Raw genomic sequence first — 24,842 nt, 5'->3', positions numbered from 1 at the left:
GGAACATTTTAAAGTGATGAAAAAAGATCGTCAAGTTACATTTTGTGAAATTTTTCAAACAAAGTTCAATTACTCAAACAATTATTTTGTTAAAAATTTTTAAACTACAAGCATTGTTATTTTGCTCATTTTGGCACATTTTTCTAGAACATTTGATCTTTGTAAGACATTCCAGTTTCGAGATATAGCTAAGGAATCAAGTATCCCCAGGGATCAAGTATCCTCATTCTCCCCTAAAGAACATCAACATTTTAAATAGTACCATATGTTTTTCTACGCAATGAGACTGAATAGTAAGCCATTTGAGGAGAGGCAGAATCACACTTGCGTTTTGTCAACATGTGTATTCTTATGCATGTGGGAACCCTGGCGAAGGATATCGACACAAAGCAAATCCACGTTGATGCGGGTAATGTACATTAGACTGGTTCAGCTCATCTATTCAAGTTTTTTTTGGGAGCGATAAAAGTTTTTGCAAAAATGTTTTTTTTCGGAAATTGACGCTTCGTTATTCTAACATTTTGTCTTTTGTTGAAAATTCACTGAGAATTTATAAAAATGCAGCAAACATGAGTCTAGTATTGAAACTTATATGGTAGAAATTAGAATATAAGCGGGTTTGATTTTGTTGAATTTTGAACGACTATATGTACAAAAAATCATATCTACCGATTTTTTATTTAAACTTGTATTGAGATCCAAACCAGAGACTCATAAACTCTTATTTCAAAGTTTAAATGATCCATTCATCCAAATTCTCTTGTCATTATAACCTTCAACGGGAATTTTTTGCATCGTTTTTCCATGCATCGTAAAGATTCAATAAAAATCGAGGTTTTCGGTCCAGGAATTGATATTTTTCCCTCGAGTTGATCCCCATTTAGAGAATTTCTGAAAACTGGAGAAGTTTTAGTTTTAGTTTTCAAGGATCTCTCAGTGACCATTCTGTAGAGCAAAGCGTTTGGTCTTATGTGCGATATTGCAGTTTGAATGCAAGAAGCTTAAAAAGTCTAATTTTCAAATAATTTATGTATCTCATGTTTCAAACACTTGAGAAAGGTTTAGTGTCATCAGATAATAGAACCAAAAATAATCAAATCTTAAAATATGAAATAATTTTGAAGAAACAATTTCATTGGAGTTGAACGTTAGAAATGTGAAAGTTGGAGATATTCTTGCGTGCACCGAAACGTCTATTTAATTATCGCGATACTGTAAGTAAATAATTTGTAAAACACCAACCACTAAGCTAAAAAATCCATCAATTCTTTGTTCATTTGAAACCATGCATTATAAGCAATGCTGAATACATTCAAGTAATTTATCAATATAAATAGACTTTTTGCACTTATCTCCTAGCGCATCAAATTCCTAGTTTCAAAATAAACAAAACTACTGTATTGTGTTGTGATTACTTGGAAATTCATTATGTTCATTCTCTATGAGTCCGACTGTGTTCAGCAAAAAATAGTAAAAATGAACCGGTCTAGTTCCAATTCTTGCAAAACGGTTTCCTATTCCTGTCGCAAAATTACGACGAATTATCATGATGTCATTTTTCTAATTTTATTTCAACACTTTTCTGTCGAATTTTATGATTTTGATCGTTATATGCATTGACAGGAAGCGATAAAACAAAGAAACACGTTGGGGGGATCACTAAGTTCGTTTTACAATATGGCGGAGTGTGTCAATAATTCAATTCACTTTGCGATTTCAATATCAAATAAATTTAGAAATAGTTTTAAAAGTGACAAATTTGTGATAGAAAATAAATTCACAAGCTTAAGTTTATCATGTGAAGTAGCCAATTAAAGTGGAAAGTGATTTTTCGGCTCTAAAACATGCATTCTTGAATTGCGACGAATCAGAGGGATACGACGGAGGAGGGTACACCTACCCTAGTCGTATTCATAACAGACGCCTGCAAATAGGTAACCAAGCAAACATTCTCGCCTCAACCTTCAGTCAAATGAAGCGTCGGAATAATCATAGTCACCTTCAGTCCGTCGTCGTCTTTTTGACGGTGACGGAGTAATGTTTACATAATAAAAACATCTTAAGACGACGCCGATAAAGACAAGTTTGTCATTGGTCGTGACTGAAACAAAATCCGAAAACAACGGACATCGTTTCCGTTTTTGGAGATCAATCCAGGATAGTTTGGGACCGGGACATAATCGAACGTAACATCAACTATCTCGACCGAAGAGAATTCGCTAGAGACGAGAACTTGCTTTGACGACCGTCGTTTGAAAAATAACATCCGTCACGCGAACAGAAATCCATGACGATAGTCTAGCTTTTTCAGTCCCTTGAAGCGTGACTAGTAGTCAAATGAGATCTGAAACGTGATGGTGAAGAAAAATCAGCTACCATGTCAACTATGCTGTTTGAAAAATGTATGCTCTGCTCTTTACTTGTCGTTCTATATAACTCTAAGCTATGTAACGGCTTTTCCAATTTCTTTTACTGAGATGAAACATGACTGTTAACCTTATTTCAACCTCGGATTTATGGGGTACACAATCCACCACATTTAAGGAACGTGACATCTTCTTCACCTGGCAAACTTTAGTAAACGAGTAAAAGATTTTTTTCTCCACTGGCAGCTCCGCTGTGAAGGTTGCTTTTGCAGTTCTCGTGAAAATGACAGTGAAATGAACTAATTTTGTCAATAACTCGAAAACGCAATATAACTAAAAACTGTATAAAAAAGTCATTAGTAACTTTTAAAAACTAATTTACTCAAAAATGGGTGAACTTTTTTCTGTGTGTATGGAAGCAAAAGTTTGTTTACATGCTTTAAAAGTGTAGTGCAATCCATTTGTTCGGATTCGTTTTTTTATATTTGCTATGATTCGTATTGATCTTGAAACCAGAAAGAAAATTCTGCATATTTGGTGCACTGAAAAGTCTATTACCTACAACCAAATCGCAATACGGTTCAAAATACACTACACAAGCGTGAAAAATATCATCGACAAATATGGTAACGAGTCGTCCTTGAAGTATCTGCCTAGATCCGGAAGAAAAATTGGTCCCAGTCAGCCCCAGTTGGATGCTAAAGTAGTCAATCATATCAAACGTGACCGATCGGTTTCAACGCGTGATCTGGCTAAAAAGTTCAAAAACAAAATTGGGATCATTCAGAGAATCTTGGCCAGGAATTTTTTGAAGACGTTCACGAAACGGAAGGTTCATAAGAAAGTAGAGCAACAATCTTGAGCAAAAGCAACCTTAAGGGGGGGGTAGGGTCTAACACTTTCAAAAAATCGATTTTTTTATTTTTTTATTTTCTTATTGTAAAACATTTCAAGAATGTTGTGTCAAATTTTCAAGTCAATTGAAGCAAAACTGTAGAAGTTATAGGCCTTTATCTCCTCCTATCTAATACAGCAAGAAAGCAAGAGCAGAAACTTCAAACGCGTTTTTCTCGAAAGCACATTTTCAAAGTCCGTGGACATCGTCATTTGAAAACTACTTATCCGATTCTTTTCAAATTTGGAACATGTTTTCTATATATAAAATACCAGACCCCAACGTTTTTCTTTTTTGTTTTTTTTTTACTTTGGGGAGATTTTACAGGTGAAAAATGGTGGATTTTTTCGTGAAAAATCGTAGTTTTTACTTCAAACAGCCACAAAAATTTCATAAAAATTTTTTTTAATTAAACAAAAACGTTGGGGTCCAGAAAAACATCTATTAAAAATATATTGCTCTGATTTTTTGACTTCAGATGATTCTGTGCTGAGATACAGTGTCCACCGCAAATCCTGTTTTCTTAAAGGCATCCTCGAAAGTGCTCCGTCACCGGCTCATTTTTCAATATTTTTCTACGAAAAAATTACTAAATGTTGTTTTAACAATGCTTTGTAAAATGCAAAAAATTTGAATACATTTGTTTGAACGATAGCTCTAGAAAAAAATCGTGAAAATGGTGTCTTTTTTTACCCGTTAGACCCTACCCCCCCCTTAAGGGCACGGAAACTTTACGAGCGGATTCTGGACAAAAGCAACAGGTGCATCTTAATGGATGACGAAACCTACCTCAAACAGGATTCAGGAACGCTTCTCGGGCCACAATTCTACACGAAATCGACGGACGAGGAGCTGGATCATGCCGACTGTACGATTGCGAAGAATTTTAGCAGAAGGTTCTAGTGTGGCAAGCTATTTATACCTATGGTCTGCAGTCAAGTATTTTCTTCACGAAAAGTACAATCAATGCTCAAGTTTACAAAGATGAATGCTTGGAACAAAGATTGCTGCCCCTCTATAAAAAGCATCAGTATCCCCCTCTCTTCTGGCCGGATTTGGCATCTGCACATTACGCCAAGCAGTTGCTTTCAGAAAATAGCATTCGATTCCTCAAAAAACATCAATCCATCAAATTTTCCAGATCCCCGACCGATCGAACGATACTGGGCGATTGCGAAGAGGATCTTTAGGAATGAGGAGACAGTTTCTCAAAGCATGGAAGAATTCGAGAAAAAATGAAAGACAGCATCCAGGAAATGCACAAAAGCTACTGTGCAAAACCCGATGGAAGGCATTTAATAAAAAGTGGGATCATTCTTTAGAACATATTTTTTTGACTTACGTTAACCATGATATTGTTTCTAATCATACTGAGCTTCAATAAACCGAATATGAAAAATTCAAATAATAAACTTATTTCATTTTTAGAACAGAACAGACACGTTGAGCGGAGGAACCATTCGCTGATCAAGATGGCAAAATGTATGATCCCGGGAGTATCGATACTGAGGTAAGACCGTGAACAAGGACGATTACCTCCAGAACAGGCTATCAAAGCAATCAATCCCTGAGACACTATAAAAACTTTGGTGAAAAAAAGATGGACGATCGGGAAGTTCAACACAATGTTGGATGAACTCACTCACGAACTGACAGGAAGGGCCGCTGTAGTGATAGGAGGAGACTTCAACGCTTGGGCGGTTAACTGGGGTAGTAGATGCAAAAATATCATCGACAAATATGGTAACGAGTCGTCCTTGAAGTATCTGCCTAGATCCGGAAGAAAAATTGGTCCCAGTCAGCCCCAGTTGGATGCTAAAGTAGTCAATCATATCAAACGTGACCGATCGGTTTCAACGCGTGATCTGGCTAAAAAGTTCAAAAACAAAATTGGGATCATTCAGAGAATCTTGGCCAGGAATTTTTTGAAGACGTTCACGAAACGGAAGGTTCATAAGAAAGTAGAGCAACAATCTTGAGCAAAAGCAACCTTAAGGGGGGGGTAGGGTCTAACACTTTCAAAAAATCGATTTTTTTATTTTTTTATTTTCTTATTGTAAAACATTTCAAGAATGTTGTGTCAAATTTTCAAGTCAATTGAAGCAAAACTGTAGAAGTTATAGGCCTTTATCTCCTCCTATCTAATACAGCAAGAAAGCAAGAGCAGAAACTTCAAACGCGTTTTTCTCGAAAGCACATTTTCAAAGTCCGTGGACATCGTCATTTGAAAACTACTTATCCGATTCTTTTCAAATTTGGAACATGTTTTCTATATATAAAATACCAGACCCCAACGTTTTTCTTTTTTGTTTTTTTTTTACTTTGGGGAGATTTTACAGGTGAAAAATGGTGGATTTTTTCGTGAAAAATCGTAGTTTTTACTTCAAACAGCCACAAAAATTTCATAAAATTTTTTTTTAATTAAACAAAAACGTTGGGGTCCAGAAAAACATCTATTAAAAATATATTGCTCTGATTTTTTGACTTCAGATGATTCTGTGCTGAGATACAGTGTCCACCGCAAATCCTGTTTTCTTAAAGGCATCCTCGAAAGTGCTCCGTCACCGGCTCATTTTTCAATATTTTTCTACGAAAAAATTACTAAATGTTGTTTTAACAATGCTTTGTAAAATGCAAAAAATTTGAATACATTTGTTTGAACGATAGCTCTAGAAAAAAATCGTGAAAATGGTGTCTTTTTTTACCCGTTAGACCCTACCCCCCCCTTAAGGGCACGGAAACTTTACGAGCGGATTCTGGACAAAAGCAACAGGTGCATCTTAATGGATGACGAAACCTACCTCAAACAGGATTCAGGAACGCTTCTCGGGCCACAATTCTACACGAAATCGACGGACGAGGAGCTGGATCATGCCGACTGTACGATTGCGAAGAATTTTAGCAGAAGGTTCTAGTGTGGCAAGCTATTTATACCTATGGTCTGCAGTCAAGTATTTTCTTCACGAAAAGTACAATCAATGCTCAAGTTTACAAAGATGAATGCTTGGAACAAAGATTGCTGCCCCTCTATAAAAAGCATCAGTATCCCCCTCTCTTCTGGCCGGATTTGGCATCTGCACATTACGCCAAGCAGTTGCTTTCAGAAAATAGCATTCGATTCCTCAAAAAACATCAATCCATCAAATTTTCCAGATCCCCGACCGATCGAACGATACTGGGCGATTGCGAAGAGGATCTTTAGGAATGAGGAGACAGTTTCTCAAAGCATGGAAGAATTCGAGAAAAAATGAAAGACAGCATCCAGGAAATGCACAAAAGCTACTGTGCAAAACCCGATGGAAGGCATTTAATAAAAAGTGGGATCATTCTTTAGAACATATTTTTTTGACTTACGTTAACCATGATATTGTTTCTAATCATACTGAGCTTCAATAAACCGAATATGAAAAATTCAAATAATAAACTTATTTCATTTTTAGAACAGAACAGACACGTTGAGCGGAGGAACCATTCGCTGATCAAGATGGCAAAATGTATGATCCCGGGAGTATCGATACTGAGGTAAGACCGTGAACAAGGACGATTACCTCCAGAACAGGCTATCAAAGCAATCAATCCCTGAGACACTATAAAAACTTTGGTGAAAAAAAGATGGACGATCGGGAAGTTCAACACAATGTTGGATGAACTCACTCACGAACTGACAGGAAGGGCCGCTGTAGTGATAGGAGGAGACTTCAACGCTTGGGCGGTTAACTGGGGTAGTAGATGCAACAACCATAGGAGCTACAGTTTGCTAGAGTCCTTCGCGAGACTGGAGGTTGAGCTGTGCAACACTGGATCTATCAGCACCTATCACAAGCTTGGAATTCCAGACAGAACGTCAGTGATAGATATCGCCTTTGCGAGCCCATCATTAAAAACTGACATGAATTGGATAGTGTGTGACGATTATACGCACAGCGATCACCAGGCGATACGTTATAGCGTAGGAGATCGAAATCCGGTGGCAGTAAGGCAACTGCAAGCCCATGAGCCAAAATGGAAGACCAAAGTTTTCGATAAGGAAGTGTACACCGAAGCTATTAACATGCAGGAAGCATCGCAGGTCCATAATGCTGAGCAGCTGACAAAAATGATGGTAGTGGTGTGCGACATGACCATGCCCAGCAGGAAAACACCGAAATGGTAGCGACGACCAGCTTACTTGTGGACCTCAGAAATAGCTGAGCTTCGTACTAGCTGTCTAAAAGCCACACAAAAACCGATAGAGAAACGAGAGGTGCCGTTTACCGAGCAGCCAGGGTGGCACTTAAGCGAGCTATTAAAGCAAGGAAAGAGAACTGCTACAGAGCGTTAATCCAGAGCGTAGATGAGGCCAAGCCTATAGAGTTGCACTGGCGAGATTCGGGGGCCCAAGGTCGCCGATCGAAAAGTGTCCGGAAAAACTGAGAGAGATCGTTGCACATCTTTTCCCGCAGCATGGCCCGACGCAGTGGCCACGTACTCCGTACAACGCGGGTGCCCTTGATATCGAGCAAGTAATGAACGAGGAGCTTGTGGCTATCGCTAAGAAAGTTGTAGCACCACTTTCAGAGTGGTGCTACAAGTGCCTCGACGAGGGATTCCCAATTCGTCGAATACGGCAAAGTTGGTGCTACTACAGAAACCTGGAAAACCTCCAGCAGGCTTCATTTTGCTCATCTTGCCCAAAAGGAGACAGTGAACTTTCACGCTCCTATTAATTGTGAGGAAATTTTAAATGAGCATTTTATCATCTGCTCCTGAGAGAGCCATGCAAGAGAATTTTTTTCTCTAACGAATGATCACTCTTCTACTGTCAGAGCACTGTTGGTTTGTGACTCTGAAGACACCTCATCAGCGCTACGTGTGATCAGTGAAATGAATTGCTCAGTGAAGGCAAGGGCATAGTTTTACTATTCTCATCGCTCCTAAGAGAAAAAGAAATGCAAATCGCATATGAAATTTGGCCGTTTCACCAAATCACGTGGACAGCTTTAATGTGCGATTGAACCGTCCTCTTTCTATATGAAATTATGGAACATTGGGAAAAGTATTTGGTGGCAACAACTATCGATTGCATAGTGTGTGGTGCTATCTCGCAAGCAGAACCCGAACCCGAATAGTGCAAACAAAATCTCCCCCCAAGCGGGTGATCAGCTGTTCTGCCAGCAAGAGTCGGCGACTTACCCCGGATTCCTGTGTTGGTTGATGCCGTCGACTGGAGACGGGAAGAAATCCCTCGAAATCCGAACCCCCCCATCGGCCGAGCCCGAACATTTGGTGCAAGTGCTGAAATAAACCACAACCGAAGCGTCCATCTCTGTTCGGTCGTTGATTTCTCAGCCAGTAACTGAGAAGCTGATGAACATTTCTCCCTTGGAGAATGAAATTGGGTGACTGCGTTTTTTAAATGCTCTGCAACAAAACGTGGGCTTTTTGATCGGTTTAAGTGTGAGAAAGCATGTTTCTCTTAGGCGTTTGACAAGCAAATGAGAAAAAGTGAGCAAAGATCAAGAGAATCGAAGAAGCCTGACCTCCAGGGCATCCATCATCATACAGATCCATTTGTCTGCTGGACACCCTTGGTAAGCTACTGAAGAGGATAATATTTAACAGACTTATTATCAACACAGAAGGCGAAAGTGGACTGTCGGACAGACAGTTTGGTTTTCGGAAAGGGAGATCTACAGTGAAGAAGCGGACAGGTGTTCGGCACTGCGCCATTGTGACAATAGACATTTAGAATGCCTTCAACAATGCCAGCTGGGAAGCGATTGCCAAAGCTCTTCACAGGATGCGTGTTCCCAATACCCTCTGCAGGATAATAGGAAGCTTCTTCGAAAATCGAGTCCTGACGTACGAAACCGAAACTGCGTTACGATCTACTGCCTTAACAGCGGGTGTTCCACAGGGTTCCATACTCGGACCTGTGCTTTGGAATGCCATGTCTAATGAGGTGTTAACGCTGAAACTACCAGCAGGCGTGCAGATAGTCGGATTTGCTGACGATATCATGCTCATGATCACCGGCGAAACAATCGAGGAGGTAGAAGACCTTGCAACGGTGTCCGTAGAAACGGTTGGCATCTGGATGGAGGGAGTTAAGCTTCAGATAGCTCACCATAAAACCGAAGTTCTGCTCGTGACCAACAAAAGAGTTGTGCCGCATACGGAAATTACTATTGGAGGGCACACGACAACTTCAAAACAGCAGCTGAAATACCTTGGAGTAATGGTAGACAATCGCTTAAGTTTTGGTACGCATACTGTTGTGAAAGTGCATCGAAAGTCATAGATTCATTGGCCTGAATGATGCCAAACTGCCATGGTCCAAAGAGTACAAAGAGACTCTTTGGAGCGTAGCACTGTCGAAACTACGATACGGGGGAGCGGCCTGGGGCTCCGCGATAGAGGTAGAGCGCAACAGATCTAAATTACGGAGCACACATCGGCTGATAGCCATGCGAGTTTCCTGTGCATACAGGACCATATCAGCAGATGCAGCTTTTGTCATCGCGGGCATGATTCCCATAACTCTGTCGGAGGATATGGAGTGTTAAAAAGCAAGAGCTGTTAGAAGAATGCGTAAAATTCAACGAGCAGCGTCAATGCTCAAGTTAAAGGAGCATTGGGACGCATCGAACAACGCAAGAGACTGGGTAAATCGAAAGTATGGAGAGGTCAACTTCTACCTGACGCAGTTCCTTTCGGGTTATGAGTGCTTTAAGCAATACCTTTATCGGTTTAAACTTAAAAGGTCTCACGTATTCAGCTACGATCTTTCCTGCAGCAAAAGGAAGCGGAGATACCATTCGGGGTGTTCATCGCGGGATTCTAGCTTGGTAGTTTCTCAATCGGCCATGCCTTGGTGGGTAGAAATCCTGCGACAGTGGATGCTGTGACGGGCGTGAGTTACTATGAAAGCGTTATCTAACCGGCACACGTCCCGGGGTCTTCCGTACCAGTCTGAAGTTGGCAAATAGGAGGAGGAGGGTAAAGGAGGAGGAGGAAAAAGGAGAAAGACCAAAATTGAGAAAGAGGAAAAGGGTGAGATGTACAAGTGCATGAGCACAGCCTACCCCTTGATGTAGTATCATAGGGTGAGACCAAGGGGCACATCTGGCACACGAATCCCAAGGTGGTTTTAGTGGGACGAACCCACTCACGGAGGCGAACATCCGGATGTTATGGTTTGAATTCAAATTTCCATCTTGTAAAAAAATCTATAAAAACTTTGGTGTCCTGTAGAACAATTCTTGTGTGGAACTTCTTTAAGTTATCGACACAAAGGCGCATTCCTGATAACGATCCTGATGAAAGATTAGAAAAATCGGAACCCAAAGCGCAACCTAACTATATCGAAGCATAGCGTTCCATCGACCGGAAAATCTATAAGGTGGTGTTCAAATGAGTTGTCCGTATAACGAAAGGTACTTTCCGGAAGACGTTGTTATTCGAAATTAACCAGGTCAAAAAACTGTCACCGATGGTGCTCAATTCAATTGGAGTGGCTGAAGAACGCATTACTGACGAGGATGATGGTTTTGACGATCTCTAGGGCAACGGCGATAGCCCTCTTGATTACGACGAGGTTTATTCGCAAGTATAATCAATAAAACTACGTTGCGTTAAATGTTGACTGCTGCTGTAAACGTTTAAACGGCCTACCGTAACAGGAAGTTGGAAAAAGTCTACATGGAGCTCTTGCGTGGTATTGCTGCCACGAAGAGTAATGTGCCATCTGTGTTTCCCTGTATTGAAACCAGGACATTCTCCGAATAGTGGTACGAAGCTAGATCCGACGAGAAGATTGCAGGGCCCTTACATTACTCCTACAGAGGGAGCCGACGATCCTTTAGATACACCTTGAGGTAGATCTCGATTACTGACACGGTAGTTTCTGATGACGTTTCTGTATCATGCCGTTCGTCACGATTTGGATCCATAGCTCTCTGTGCGAAACACTGCGAAATACTTGAACCGTTTGGCCACAAACTTATCTTAAACATGGAAATCGCGTAATAAATGTAGAATTAATTCGTTACCGGGAACCCCTACTTGGAGTAGCCTTAGAATTCGATCGGTAGATGTGTTCAGGATAAAGATCTCCCGAACTGAGCAGAGCTCAGTGGTTCTAAAGATAGCTTTAGAACCGTCCTCGTGAGATCAAGGCTCTAGGTTGAGTTTTATGAGGTTTGGAATGTCTTAAATGTGAATACTCGACTCAGATATTCCGATGGACTCAAAGTAGATAACTGGAAAGACGCAGCCTCGTTTTTTATTCTGTCGGTTTAGGTGAAGGGAACGTATACTTGGAAGAAGAGGTCTGAAAATTACAGAGGAAATAATTGACTATCATCCCACTGGGCTGTTCATCCAATTGAAAAATGTATTCCCAACTATTTACCAGCCTACATATTACGGTGCGTTCGTAAATAGATTTTTTGAGTGATGGAAAGGTCGATCGATTTTTTGGTAGATTTCAAATCACTTTCCAATGCCTTTGCATACGTTTGTTTAAAATTTACGAACGCCAGCATCGATAAAAAAAATCACTTAGATAGAAAAAATCAATTTACGAACACGCCGTTAGTAAACAATACAAGAAGATGGATCGCCGACAACCATCAACAATCGGGACAAATGAGCCTGACGAACGGAATTTCTTGGAAAAATAATAATTCAACTAGGAATAGATTTGTTGAAATCTATTCATAAAATAAAAACTCATCCATTTTGTTTTTCAAACACAATGTATTTATGATCATCAGACACATTTATAGGATTTTTGCAATCCTTTAATACCTACTTTATACTGTCAGCAATGTCTTCAAGCTTGAAAATGAATCGGGCAACTTGTTACTTACAATCCATTTAGTGCGGTGTTGAATATATTGAATGTAATTCTAAATGTAGGTAAATATTGATAATTATCGGAAAAGAATGTGAAACGATGGCATTTTTTATGAGTGATTTGGGATAAAGTGCTTGGAAAGTTGATGGTCGATATTAGAACCGAAAGAATGTGCCTTAGAGAAATTTTTACTATTTGATTAGAACAATTCTAAATTTTGTTTGCTTTTAAATGTAAGTTTTTTGTTTGCTTGTCATTATGTTTCCATTCAAAAGAATTAGCTGAAAATTAAAACAGTCAAAACTATATCCGTCCCATATTTATGACATTTTGGCGTTCCTATGAAACGAGAAATTTAAGAAAAACATGCATCTATGTGCATACAGATTGTATTTGTTCAATAAAATTTGGCCAAGCAATAAATTAAATGGAGCAAATATTTAGTATCTATTCAACAAAAGTCAAGTTTTTAAACTTTTAGTATCTTTTTCCAGATGAGAAATAAATTTTCGAATAAAGGCGCTCGCATCCATTCCACACATTCACACAGTATTGAATGAAAAAAAAAATAAACACAAAAAACTGAAAAGAAGAAAAAAAAATGAACCTATTTACCATTGGGCTCCCCTATTGTTATTGTGATAGTTGTCACCACCGCCGCCTCCTCGAAATTTGTTGTTTCCGCCACGGAAATTACCGCGACCTCCACCGCGGCCTCCACGGAAATATGGCGCTCCAGGCGAACCATGCCGTGGACCACCACCGCCCATGCCACCACGATTTGGCCCCCAAGAGTTGTTCTGTTGTCGAAAGTTGTTATTAAATGGCGGACCACCTTGAGGCATTCCGCCGCCACCGAAGGGCGCCCGATTCGGGGACCCAAACTGGTGGTGATGTTGCTGTTGTTGCTGCTGCTGTGGCCCATTCCAGATGGGTGGCATCGGCGGAGGGATTGCCGTCGGTGTGCCTTGGTGATTGAAATTGTTCATCCCTGGGGCAACATTTGGGAACTCTCCAAAGGGGGCGAGATCCATCAGGTTTGTTAAACCTGAAAAGTTGTTGTTTGGCGGCTGATGTGGTGGCATTTCCCAAGGTTTCTGTTGTTGCTGTTGCATGGGTGACATTTGTTGTGACTGTTGTTGCTGTTGCTGTTGATGCTGTGGTGGTTGCGGAGGAAACAAGAACGGAGCAAAATCCGGATCCGGAAGAAGAGGGGGCCGCAGAGGTGAAATAGCTCGCTGCATCACTTCTGGAACTTCCGAATGCAGGTTTGTTCGAATTGGCTCATCGTCGATTTCTTCCCCCTCGAATGGTTCGTAAGGCTCGGTTGAATCTTGCTCTTCGATCAATTCTGCTGGGCCACCCGCTGAAAGAGAATCATTCGTATTCTGACGATCTAAACAACTAGTGTGGACACCAATTTTTTGGTGCCCTTGCATAGTAGGGCTGTTGCTAGGTGCTAATGAATGAAGTTTTTTAGTATTTGCCACCACCATTTCCGCTGCCGTCGACGAGGACAACGAGCTATTAGTAGTAGACGGAGACGCACTTGGCTTACCTATCGCGGACAATGCAGCATCCGGCAGCTCGGGGAGGATACCACCGTCTTCGTCGGACAACTCCATATCTACACTTTCATTGTTGTCGGTTGGTTTCTTTTCTAGAGTTTCTAAGAAAAAATAAAACCAGACAATGGTATTTGATCTAAGGAACATATTTTAATTAACCAACCTTCTTCCGCCGACGGTTTCGACCGCATCGGTGTGGATGCATTGGCTTCTGGCAAAGACGGTGGAGGGGAAAGCGACACCTCCGATTGGTTGCTCATTAAGAGCGTAGGCGGTTTGCTAAGGTCGAAGTTTTCCCTCTCGAAATTCTCTCGTTCAAAATTTTGCTGATATAAGAAGATGATCAATGAAAAAGCTACCGAAAAATTGTTCAAAATAATCTTACCAGAAAATCATCAATTTCCAGCAACGATGAGGGAAGCTGCAATGACTGTAGGCTTTTGGCTGTTTCTCCATCGCTGGCTTTTTCAGACTCACTCGTCTCTCCTCCGAAGTGTGAGTCGAATGTTTTTTGCATTGACTGAATTCGCATATCAAGATCTTTGGATTCCGATTGTTCCGTTGTTGAGCTGTTGATGGGAACAACCGTTATGCTATTGCTGCTGCTACTGGTCGTGGAACCAGTTTTCGGGGCAGGAACAGGCATTGGAGCGACCACACTGAGATTGGAATGCCTCAGATCTACATCTCCACTGCTGTTGGTAATCCAATATGAGCTCGGACCTCCCATAGGACTATCACTTTTGCTTTTCTTCTGACCGGTCAGCAGAATCTCGGAATCCTCATCATCTTCATCGGCGTCCACATCTTCCAAACCCTGTTCATCGGAGGATTTCATTGCTGCCAGCAGAGGACCAGGAGAACCAGTGAGGGAAATCAGATTTCGATGATCCACATCCATTAGCCGACCTTTGTCCTTCATGAAGGCCGACGGCAACGAAATCATTCCCCCCGGCAGTTGCCTGTGGTCCACGTCCTGCAAAGGACCATCTTCGTTTACGACGCTACCATCGATGTACTCGATCATGTTCGAATTGGCGCCTTTCCGTTCGTAGTGAGGAGGAGAAACCGGTGTGTCGAGACTTTGAAAACCGGTGGTGTCCTGCAAAGACAGAAAGAAGATAAACATAATTTAAGTTCTGAGGAAACTTTTCGCGTCAAAGCTTGAAATACATGAAAATCGCACGTATCTTAATCTCATAAAAAAATCTTATAAAAATGGTTTAGTCGGAATAACTTACATGCGGTCCATCCCAGGACATCGACATATCCCACGTGGAATTGTACTCATCAGATCTATCGAGGTTGACCGGAGGACCAGGCGGAGGCAACAGTGGTGGACCTCGGCTGCCACCCGGTGGTTGAGCTCGCCCCGCCGAATAGTCCGAGAGCATTGGTTGACCGTACTGGGAACCTCCTCCTGCAGGTGGAACCGGTGCCGGGGGACCTCCGCTGTAGCCCCTCGAATGATGATTATTAGCTCGACTGTTGTTCAGGGTTGGAATCCCATATTCGGAGGATCCCACATTCATCGACGAAACTCCGTAGCTATTCAGCGGAGCCAAGTAATCTGGGCCATTGGCAGCAGCCGTCACACCTACACCGGTACCATTGCTGTAATCATCAAGCGATGAACTGCTACTTTGCGATGGAACGTAAGCCTGAGAGCCACTGCTGTTTCGCTGTGGGGCCCCGATTGATGGAAAATGCTGGCTTTCGGGAGCATCGCGAAAAAATGATTTCAGGAACGTATCAACACCTTCGGTTTCCTCCTTCCGGGAGCCTATCACTTGTATCGATTGCACTGTGGGATGAAGACCGTAGATTATAATTTGATCAATAAATTTTGAGGGAAAAATAACTCACCAGCACTGGACGTCGGAGAGTCCCTTCGGAAATCGCTTATATCGAAAGGTAGATTGCCATCCATATAACCAGACATCATTCCGTTAACATTGAAGAATCCCTGATCATCCGGTAGCTGCAGATCTAAGTCTTCAGGCTCGGGCGAAGGTGCATTGATATCAGGCGATGGAATCGGACTGGGCAATGTTGTCGTCAGTTCATCCAGTTTTTTCTTCATGTTTTTTAATCTGTTACCGAAATTTCGATAAGCCTGAAAAAATAAAGTAAAACGTATTCAATACCATCATTTACACTTGATACAATATAACTTACATTGGCCACGACTTTAACCTCCCCCCGTTGACTGTGGTAGAACGTTTCAGCTTGTTCCAGTAGCGTTAGCAGCAGTTTACGAGATTTGATCTCCGTTTTCAGACTATGCACGTAGCTTTGGTAGTGGACAAAATTTTCCTCAATTTCCCGTTCAACCTCTTCGACTTTTTTCCGTTCTAAAAAAAGGCGTAAAATAGGATTTTCAGATTAACAATTATCAACTAACAAACCGCAAATCACACACCTTTTCCCTTGATGGAACTCCTAACAAGCTCCACGTCAATCAACGGAGTTTTATTCAAACTCTTAAACGTGGTATCGGTATCGTTCTCGTTTTTCACACATTCCTTGATGCTGCTGACGAGTGACCCAGTCTGGAAGTCTTCCACGTCCAGCACAGCAGTGGCCTGTTTGATTTCCGCCAACTTTGTTGGACCGGTGGGCATCTGGGCTCCCAATGTCGCCTTCAACGAGGGTGAGCTTGAACCAGCCCGATCACTAATGCTTTTGGTGGAAGCTGAAACGGAGGAATCGTTCTTCTTGGCAGCCGCAGCAGCTGTCGTGGCGCTCAGTAAACCATTCAAGTCAGCCAAGAATTCGTCGTTGTAGATTTCACGCTGTTCCCAGATTTTGAAAATCCGAAGAATCTTGTTTTTGACTTTCTCATCGCGAACCATGGTGGTGGCCTTCTGCAGGTACGTCCCCCAACTGTCTACGAATTCGTAGTTTTTTCGCTTGCTGTACTGGATCACATCGTTGGCCAGGTAGAACAGCGTCAGCCGATGTTCTACTTTCACTGGAAATGGAAATGGTTTAAAAAACGATCAGGAATAGGTTTTCATTCAAAATCCCCGATCTCCAGGATCACCATATTTAGCATCATTCAGATTACCAATCTCAACTTATTCCGAATTATCAACAACTGTTGTAATCAAAAGTCACATAACTGCTCAAACAGTAGCATTCAAAGTTCACATTTGGATGAGTAAAGGGTACCAAACGGAAAAACATTTTTCCTCTTGGAACTAGCTCTGAACTCTGTACGAACCTTGAAAGTAGAAAATAGGCAGTTAAGCGACATTCCATGCCTCAAGCTAGAGATATTGGGACTGAGCGAAGTCCGTTGGCCTTACAGTGGAAAACACAAGAAACAGTCCGGGCAAGAACTGCTTTACTCTGGCATACGAGGAGAACATGCTACTCAGGGAGAGGAGTTGGTTTCCTAATAAGCCCGTAGGCCCATGCCGCCCTCATAAGATGGGAACCGATAAACGACAGAATAATCGTAGTCAGATTCAAAATACGGGTTAGAAAACTTACAATGGTCCAGTGTTATGCGCCAACTGACGTTGTCGATTTGCAAGAGAAAGACCAGTTTTACTGTCAATTGAACAGCGTGGTTGAGAAAATTCCGAAGGGTGACATTCAAATCCACTTAGGCGGATTCAACACAAAGATTGGCTCCGATAAACAGCAAGTTCTTCCCTCATCGACCAGCACATCCCGTGTATCCCGAGATGGCAGAAAAGAAACTCAAATTGACCACATCTGCATCAGCCGAAAATGAAGAAGTAGCCTTCTTGATGTCCGCAACAAACGAAGCGCAGAAATTGCATCTGACCATCACCTCGTCCTTGGTGAGATACGACTAAGAGTCACGCGAAAGTCGGGTGTCGATACGACGTCCGCCGGTTGGAGAATCCAGAGGTGAAAAGGGCGTACATTAACAGCTTGAATCCCGAGCCTCGGAAGATGAAGTGAATGTTTGTCGGATGTAACCTGGAGGATGATCGATGATCGGAGAAAGGCGAAAGTCGGAATTGAGCAGGCATGTGCCGGGTCAGCCAAAGCAGCCGCCCGCTTACTATATGCGGAGCTGGAAAAGGCTGTTAAACGAGCTTGTAGACGAGACAAGAGAGTCTGGACAAACTCCCTAGCCGAAGAGGGAGAAAGAGCCGCCGCCATTGGAGATACCCGATTATTAGGAATTGAAGGAATTCGAAATGAAACGCCCAATCGGCGCCCCACGCCTCGTCTCTGTGCGGTTGGCACAAATTCAACTGATGCTGACATTTGTGCTCAGCAACACATTCCTCAAAATTCAAATTCATTCTCGCTGTATCTATCTGGGATAGGACCTAGAGTCCCTGAGGATAGAGTTTTAGAAATGATACGCACCCATCTTGGTACAAGTGAAATAAGTTTAACGAAACTTGTTCCGAAAGGGAGGAATCTTGACTCGCTCTCATTTATATCTATAAAATGCAGAAAAAGTATTATTTAACAACAATTTTATTGAATTTCTAAGTTTCTGGATTATTTTGAACGATTTGGACAGTTTGTACAGCTTGGACGGTTTAATTGGTGCTTGGACAGTTTTAATTGGTGTGAGAAAACATTTGAAAAGTGCGTTCGTTAATTCGATTAATGATGATTCTCTGGAACAAGTTTGGGTCTCCGTACAGTTAAAAGAATCCTCCGTTTTCCTTTGTGGATTGTATTTACCGCCAAGCACCGAGACATCTTTGTATGAAAGGCACTGTTCATGCATCCAGCAGATGTGCGATAGTATGAAAGGTACTGACAAAATGATCGTTGTAGGAGACTATAATCTACCTTTTTTGCGGTGGGAGTTCGATGAAGATACGAACAGTTTTCTTCCTTTGAACGCATCATCCGAGCAGGAGCAAGTCCTAATAGAAGCTGTGTTGTCTTTTGGTATGCGACAAATAAACCATCTAGCAAATGAAAATTCTAGACTGCTCGATCTTGTTTTCATCAACAACGATGATTCGGCCGAGATTCTGGATCCACCGTTACCGCTCCTTCCAATCGATCGTCACCACAGACCGCTCGTCGTTCAACTCGTCACGGAAGTTAAGCTTCTCTCTGACGTTTATCATCGTGAATTCGACTATAATCGTTGTGACTTCGACGCTATGAACACTGCCATCTCGAACATCGATTGGAACGACCGTATAGCTACTGAGAGTTTCGATGCAGCAGTTTCCTCATTTTATTCCGAACTTTCTAATCTTATTTAAATCCACGTTCCATTAAAGAGACAAAACAGAACGAACAACAATCGACAACCATGGTGGAATCCTGCGCTGCGTAATTTGAGGAACCGTGTTCGTAGAGCCCGAAAAGGTTTTCTGAAGCATAAAGATGACACCAGAAAAAAAAATTCTTCGCGACTTAGAAGCTGAGTACAACGCCGTAAATAGCCAGTGCTTCAGGAGTTACATCAGCAGAGTTGAAGAACAGGTAAAAAGTGATCCAAAAATTTTCTGGAAATTTATGAAAGATCGTAAGAAATTGAACGGGGTTCCCAAACAGGTTCAGCTAGATGGAAATTTTGCAAAGTCTCCCCGAGAATCTGCTAACTTGTTTGCTAATTTTTTTGAAAAAGCTATGGGAACTTGCTCACCTCCCATAGGCCATGAATATTTGAACAGTTTGCCTGGTTATGAAATATTCATGCCAATGATGAATTTCTCGGAAAATGAGGTCTACATGAAATTACGTTACTGTTGAAGAACTGTGTAATTTCACTTGCCTTGCCCATCAGTTTGCTTTTCAATCGCTGTTTGAATGAAGGTACGTTTCCGTCTCTATGGAAATCAGCTTGCGTCACACCGATACACAAATCAGGAAACCTTCAAAATGTCGAGAACTTTAGAGGTATATCTATACTGAGTTGTATTCCGAAATTAATGGAAAGTTTGATGCACGAGAGAATTTATCAAAGTGTTCAACATGTTTTATCACCTGATCAGCACGGTTTTGTAAAAAAACGATCAACATTGAGTAACCTGTTGTGTTATGCTTCAACGTTGATAAATAAAATAGAGAAACGACAACAGGTTGATGCAGTCTACATCGATTTCACAAAAGCGTTCGATAGAGTTCCACATGAACTGTTAGTAGAGAAATTGAAGAAGATGGGTCTTCCTACTTGGCTCACAAAATGGATAAGATCGTACTTAGTGAATAGAACAGCTTACGTTAAAATAGGCACCGTTGTGTCCGAAACTTTTAAGATATCCTCAGGTGTGCCACAAGGAAGTCATCTTGGCCCCTTATTGTTCGTTCTCTTTATAAACGACTTATGCTCTCTAATACACTCATCGAAACTGCTATACGCTGACGACCTGAAAATATTCAGAACGATAACATGTCCGTTAGACTGTTATGTTCTTCAAAAAGACATCGACACTTTGTTGAAATGGTGCAACACAAACGGAATGCAAGCAAATGCAGGGAAATGTAATACTGTGTCATTTACTAGAGCACGAAATCCAATCTTATTCGACTATAGAATGGATTAAACTACGCTTCAACGGAAGAGCGAGATAAAGGATTTGGGAGTCGTTTTTGACTGTAAGCTGAAGTTCACAACGCACATTGGAGCGATCACAGCAAAGGCGTTCGCTACTCTAGGATTGATACGTCGTAATACGAAAGATTTTACGAATATCTACTGTTTGAAAACGCTATTCAATTCTCTTGTCCGGACCGTGTTAGAATACTGTGTTCAAGTCTGGGCCCCCTACCATGACGTCCATGCTAACCGCATCGAGCGAGTCCAGAAAAGCTTTTTACGTTACGCACTTCGAACGCTACGTTGGAACAATCCTGTCAACTTACCGCCATACGAGCAGCGGTGCAGGCTCATTGGACTGCCGACACTCGCTGAAAGGAGAATTCTTCTACAACGTTTGTTCATTTATGATCTTCTGATGAGCAACATAGATAGCAGGGAGTTGCTCGAGAAACTACAGATCAGTGCGCCGTCTAGAACATTACGCCATTACTATTTCCTAAGACTCCCAACTCATCGTACACAATATGGCCTTAATAACCCTCTGGAAAATTCACGTCGCCATTTTAATAATGTTTACCACCTTTTCGACTTTAATTTAAGCAAGTGTTCATTTAGATTAAGGATTAGTTAATAAGTACACATCTGTGCGACATAGTCGAAGGTGAAATAATAAATAAATTATATGATATTTCTTGCCGCCTTAGTGGTGCAAGGACGGTTGTACTCCATTTACCCGAAAACCATTGCCCAGAATGAAAAATCCCCAGAATGCCAATCGCCAGAAAGAACCATTCCCCAGAATTTTTTTCCCCAGACGAACCATTCCCCAGAAAAATTTTCGCCAGAATGTTCTATTTCCCAGAAATTTTTTCACCAGAATGAACCATGTACCAGAATTTTTTTCGCCAGAAGAACCATTTCCCAGAAATTGAAAACATTTATCCTTACTAGAAATTATTTAAAAAAAAAACAGGAATTGTTACAAAAAAATGGGGTTTCATAACTTTATGCTTTTGCGGCAAAGCCGCAACCAACGAGGATGAAGGGGCTGAGGCGGCACAAAGCCGCCGAAGCTCCCAAATCCGAGGAGGCCGCCGACCCGCCGTCGGAAGCGGCGGCCCTAAGACATTGGTCTAGGTCTGCCGGGGCTTCCAAGGTCTGCGTGAAAGCTAGGGGTGATCCCTTAGCCTCGTCCGCCACGCGACAGCGTGAAGGACAAAACGTCTTTCGAGTTCGAACGCGCAGCGTGAGGAGTCGGATACCAAAACAGTTTTTTAAAGGACCATGGTAAGCATTGAATCAATTAAAGTACTCAAACCATAAACAAAGCACAATATTGATTCTAAAATAAATTAAGTTGGAAAATTTCAAAGTCGTAGTTTCATTTAAAAAATCATTTTGAAAAAATTAATTTCGAATCATATGAAATATACAAGAAGTCATTAGAAAAAAAAAAACAAATAAAAATACAAGGGGAAGAAATCTGGGATTTGTGCCATTCTGGTAAATGTTCCATTCTGGGGAAAAAAATTCTGGGAAATGGTCCATTCTGGCGAAAAAAATTCTGGTAAATGGTGCATTCTGGCTAATTTTTTTCTGGGAAATGGTTCATTCTGGGGTTTGATTTCGGGTATTTGTCATTCTGGGAAAAATTCATTCTGGGCAATGGTTTTCGGGTAAATGGGATACAATCTGCAAGGACTAATGCTAGAATGCTGCTGAAAGACCGAGCAGGTCAGCTACTGACAGATCGAACAGATCAGCTCAAGCGTTGGACTGAGCATTTTGAACAACTTTTCCGAGTCACAAATAGCGATGGCCAACAGAACTCGCAGCTCGAGGCGCCAACAGTAAGTCAACTCGGAAGCGCCCTCGCTGGCTGAAATGGAAGCGGCAATCAAGGACATGAAATCCAACAAAGCGCCTGGAATCGATTGCATTTTTGCTGAAATGCTGAAAGCCGACCCTGTCTTGTCAGCACAAATGTTGCACCGTCTTTTCGCTGACATTTGGGATACTGCAACATTCCCGACCGACTGGATGCAGGGTATACTTGTAAAGGTCCCGAAGAAAGGAGACCTGACCGAGTGCGGTAACTGGCAAGGCATAACTTTGATCTGTACAACTCTCAAAGTATTCACTGAACAGTATCCAGAAGAAAATTTACGCTATAGTCCGACGGCAATAAGCTGGATTCCAATCCGGACAATCATGCGTGGACCACGTCACAACGATACGAATAATACTGGACAAAATCAACGAATTCTAAGACTCTTTTCAGCTTGTGTCCGTTGATTTCGAAAAAGCATTCGACCTGCCGAACCACGAAAAACATCTAGGCTGCTCTTAGACGATGAGGAGTCCCAGAGAACCTAGTCCATCTCATCAAGCGACCTTGGCCTGACTGATGTTATTGTTTTGCTCGCCCAAAGACAACAAGACATGCAGAGCAAACTCGACGACCTCACCGAAAGCTCCAAGGCAGCGGGTCTCAAAGTTAATGTCGGAAAGACCAAATCGATGGAAATCAACAGGAAATCAAGTCTTCGAGTCAGGCGTTGGTTGTGCTGGTCCAGACGCACGACAACCGGGCGATGCCGTTATCCTTCCTGGTATCAATAATGCTGGAAATGAAGTTGCTGGTGGCAAATTCAAAGACCAGCTAATGAGCAAAGGTTGAGGTGCAGTGGTCGGGAGCGCAGGTATCCAGGCAAGTATTCTGATTTCGTTAGCTATGGATCCTTTTCTGGTAAAAGTGTTTCCCCTCAGTTGCCACCCGAGACGGCCGATGATGCGAAGCGGAGGGACGATCCAACTACCTACGACGAGGTTCTGTGTCGGTCCGACAGAGAGCATTGGGTTCGAGCCATGGAAAAAGAGCTGCAGTCGTTGAGCGAAAACGAGACGTGGGTGCTGACCGATCTGCCCGAGGGGCGAAAAGCTACACGGAACAAGTGGGTTTTCAAAACGAAGCGTGGACCCGATGGAGTTATTCAGCGGCACAAGGCTCGTCTCGTAGTCAAGGGCTGTTCCCAGAGGCCAGGTCTGGATTACGATGAGGTGTATTCCCCCGTCGTGCGGTACGCGACGGTCCAATACATCATGGTGCGTTATGATCTGGACATCGATCAGATGGACGCCGTGACGGCGTTTCTACAGGGTGAGCTGAAGGACGAGGAAATATACATGGTGCAGCCGCACTGTGTGAAGAACCAAAAAAGGCGCTGTACGGCTTGAAGCAGTCAAGCCGCGTTTAGAATGCTCAGCTGGATGATGTACTGCAGAGGTTCGGACTGAACCGTTCTTCAGTCGATCCCTGCCTGTACTGGATGGTGCGCGAGGAAAAGTTAATGTTCGTCACCATCTACGTTGACGATTTCTTGATCTTCACCAATAACCGGAGTTGAAGCAGAAGCTGAAGGCGTACTTGTGCGAGCAGTTCAAGATGAAGGATCTAGGTGAGGCCAAGTACTGTCTAGGTGTCCGAATTACGAGGGATCGAGAAAAGGGAAAGCTCTGGCTCGATCAGCAAGCGTACGTCGAGGAGATTATCCAGTGGTTTGGCATGGCAGATTCGAACCGGTGTCCATTCCAGCAGATACGAGCGTGAGGTTGGGCAAGTCATGGGTCCCAACGGTCCGGAAGAAGAAGCTGAAATGAAGAAGAAGCCATTCAAAGAAGCGGTGGGATGTCTGTCGTTCGCAGCTCAAGTAACTCGTCGGGACATTTCCTATGCGGTCAATGCAATGAGTCAATTTTGTTCGAATCCAGGACGACAGCACTGGGAAGCAGTCAAGAAAATCATCCGCTACTTGAAGGGTACTACAACGAATAAGCTGGAGTACAGCAAGCGTGGATCATCTGAGCTGGTCGGTTTTAGCGATGCCGATTGGAGAGGGGACCCGGACAACCGAAAGTCGACGACTGGCTACGTGCTCACGATGCAGGGAGGAGCCATTTCGTGGAACGTCAAGAAGTAGCCGACTGTCGCCCTGTCATCTTGTGAGGCGGAGTACATGGCTCTTTCTCGAACCATACAAGAGGCCATGTGGTGGACGAACTTGCGGTCGGAAATTTCCGAGGAGGAACCAGTGCTGATTCATTGCGACAACCAGGGAGCAATCAGCATCGCTGGAAACGGAGAGTACAACCCCCGAACGGCACGTGAGCATTCGTTAGCACTTCGTGCACGAGAGTCTGAAGGAAGGAGCGGTAAAGGTGAAATACATCCCGACGACGGATCAACCGGCTGATGGTTTTACGAAGCCTTTGGCCGTACAGAAGCAGCAGCAGTTTTGTAAACTCGTAGGCGTCACGGATTAGGGAGGAGTGTAGAAGGCGTTGAATTAATATAAGATCTAAGTAATCCGTGTCGTAAAATCAGAAAATAAAACTCATTCCACTGTCACACGTTAACTTAACCACACGTGTATTTCAATTATTTCATATAAATATCATGTTTTGTCTCAAATGTATGCCGTATTCGTGTTCAGTATTGCGGTTACTGGGAAAATTTCTAATCGCGCGACGGTAGCCTTCCGTGCGGTAGGCTAGCCGGAGCAGTAAACACAGTTAAAAAATTCACTCTTACTCACTAATTTCATTGAAAAGTTAAGAAGTAAATTCTTGAATCAATCTTCAAATCATTATTTTGCAAGAGAGGACAAAA

The 24,842-nt window shown here is 42.4% G+C and overlaps 1 protein-coding gene across 2 annotated transcripts in view; it reads right to left on the bottom strand.

Annotated features, from left to right (window-relative positions):
• The window catches only part of LOC129743639 (nuclear receptor coactivator 6), a 34,704-nt gene that overhangs the window by 4,794 nt on the left and 5,068 nt on the right, over window positions 1-24,842 (bottom strand). Inside the window, exons 2-9 of one of the 2 annotated variants that reach the window (XM_055735717.1) lie at window positions 16,091-16,642; window positions 15,847-16,022; window positions 15,535-15,784; window positions 14,910-15,472; window positions 14,054-14,770; window positions 13,832-13,994; window positions 13,659-13,769; window positions 12,716-13,466 (exon numbers count right to left, since the gene is read on the bottom strand). In XM_055735717.1, the coding sequence (XP_055591692.1) occupies window positions 12,716-13,466; window positions 13,659-13,769; window positions 13,832-13,994; window positions 14,054-14,770; window positions 14,910-15,472; window positions 15,535-15,784; window positions 15,847-16,022; window positions 16,091-16,642 (3,283 nt within the window). Of the gene's footprint in view, window positions 1-12,715; window positions 13,770-13,831; window positions 13,995-14,053; window positions 14,771-14,909; window positions 15,473-15,534; window positions 15,785-15,846; window positions 16,023-16,090; window positions 16,643-24,842 lie in introns of both variants that reach the window. The other variant, XM_055735716.1, reaches the window with a different exon arrangement.

Source organism: Uranotaenia lowii, chromosome 2 (assembly GCF_029784155.1).
Source record: "Uranotaenia lowii strain MFRU-FL chromosome 2, ASM2978415v1, whole genome shotgun sequence".
Lineage (NCBI taxonomy): Eukaryota > Metazoa > Arthropoda > Insecta > Diptera > Culicidae > Uranotaenia > Uranotaenia lowii.
The sequence above is the reverse complement of the archived record's forward strand: the minus strand, read 5'-3'. Positions and strand labels throughout refer to the sequence as shown.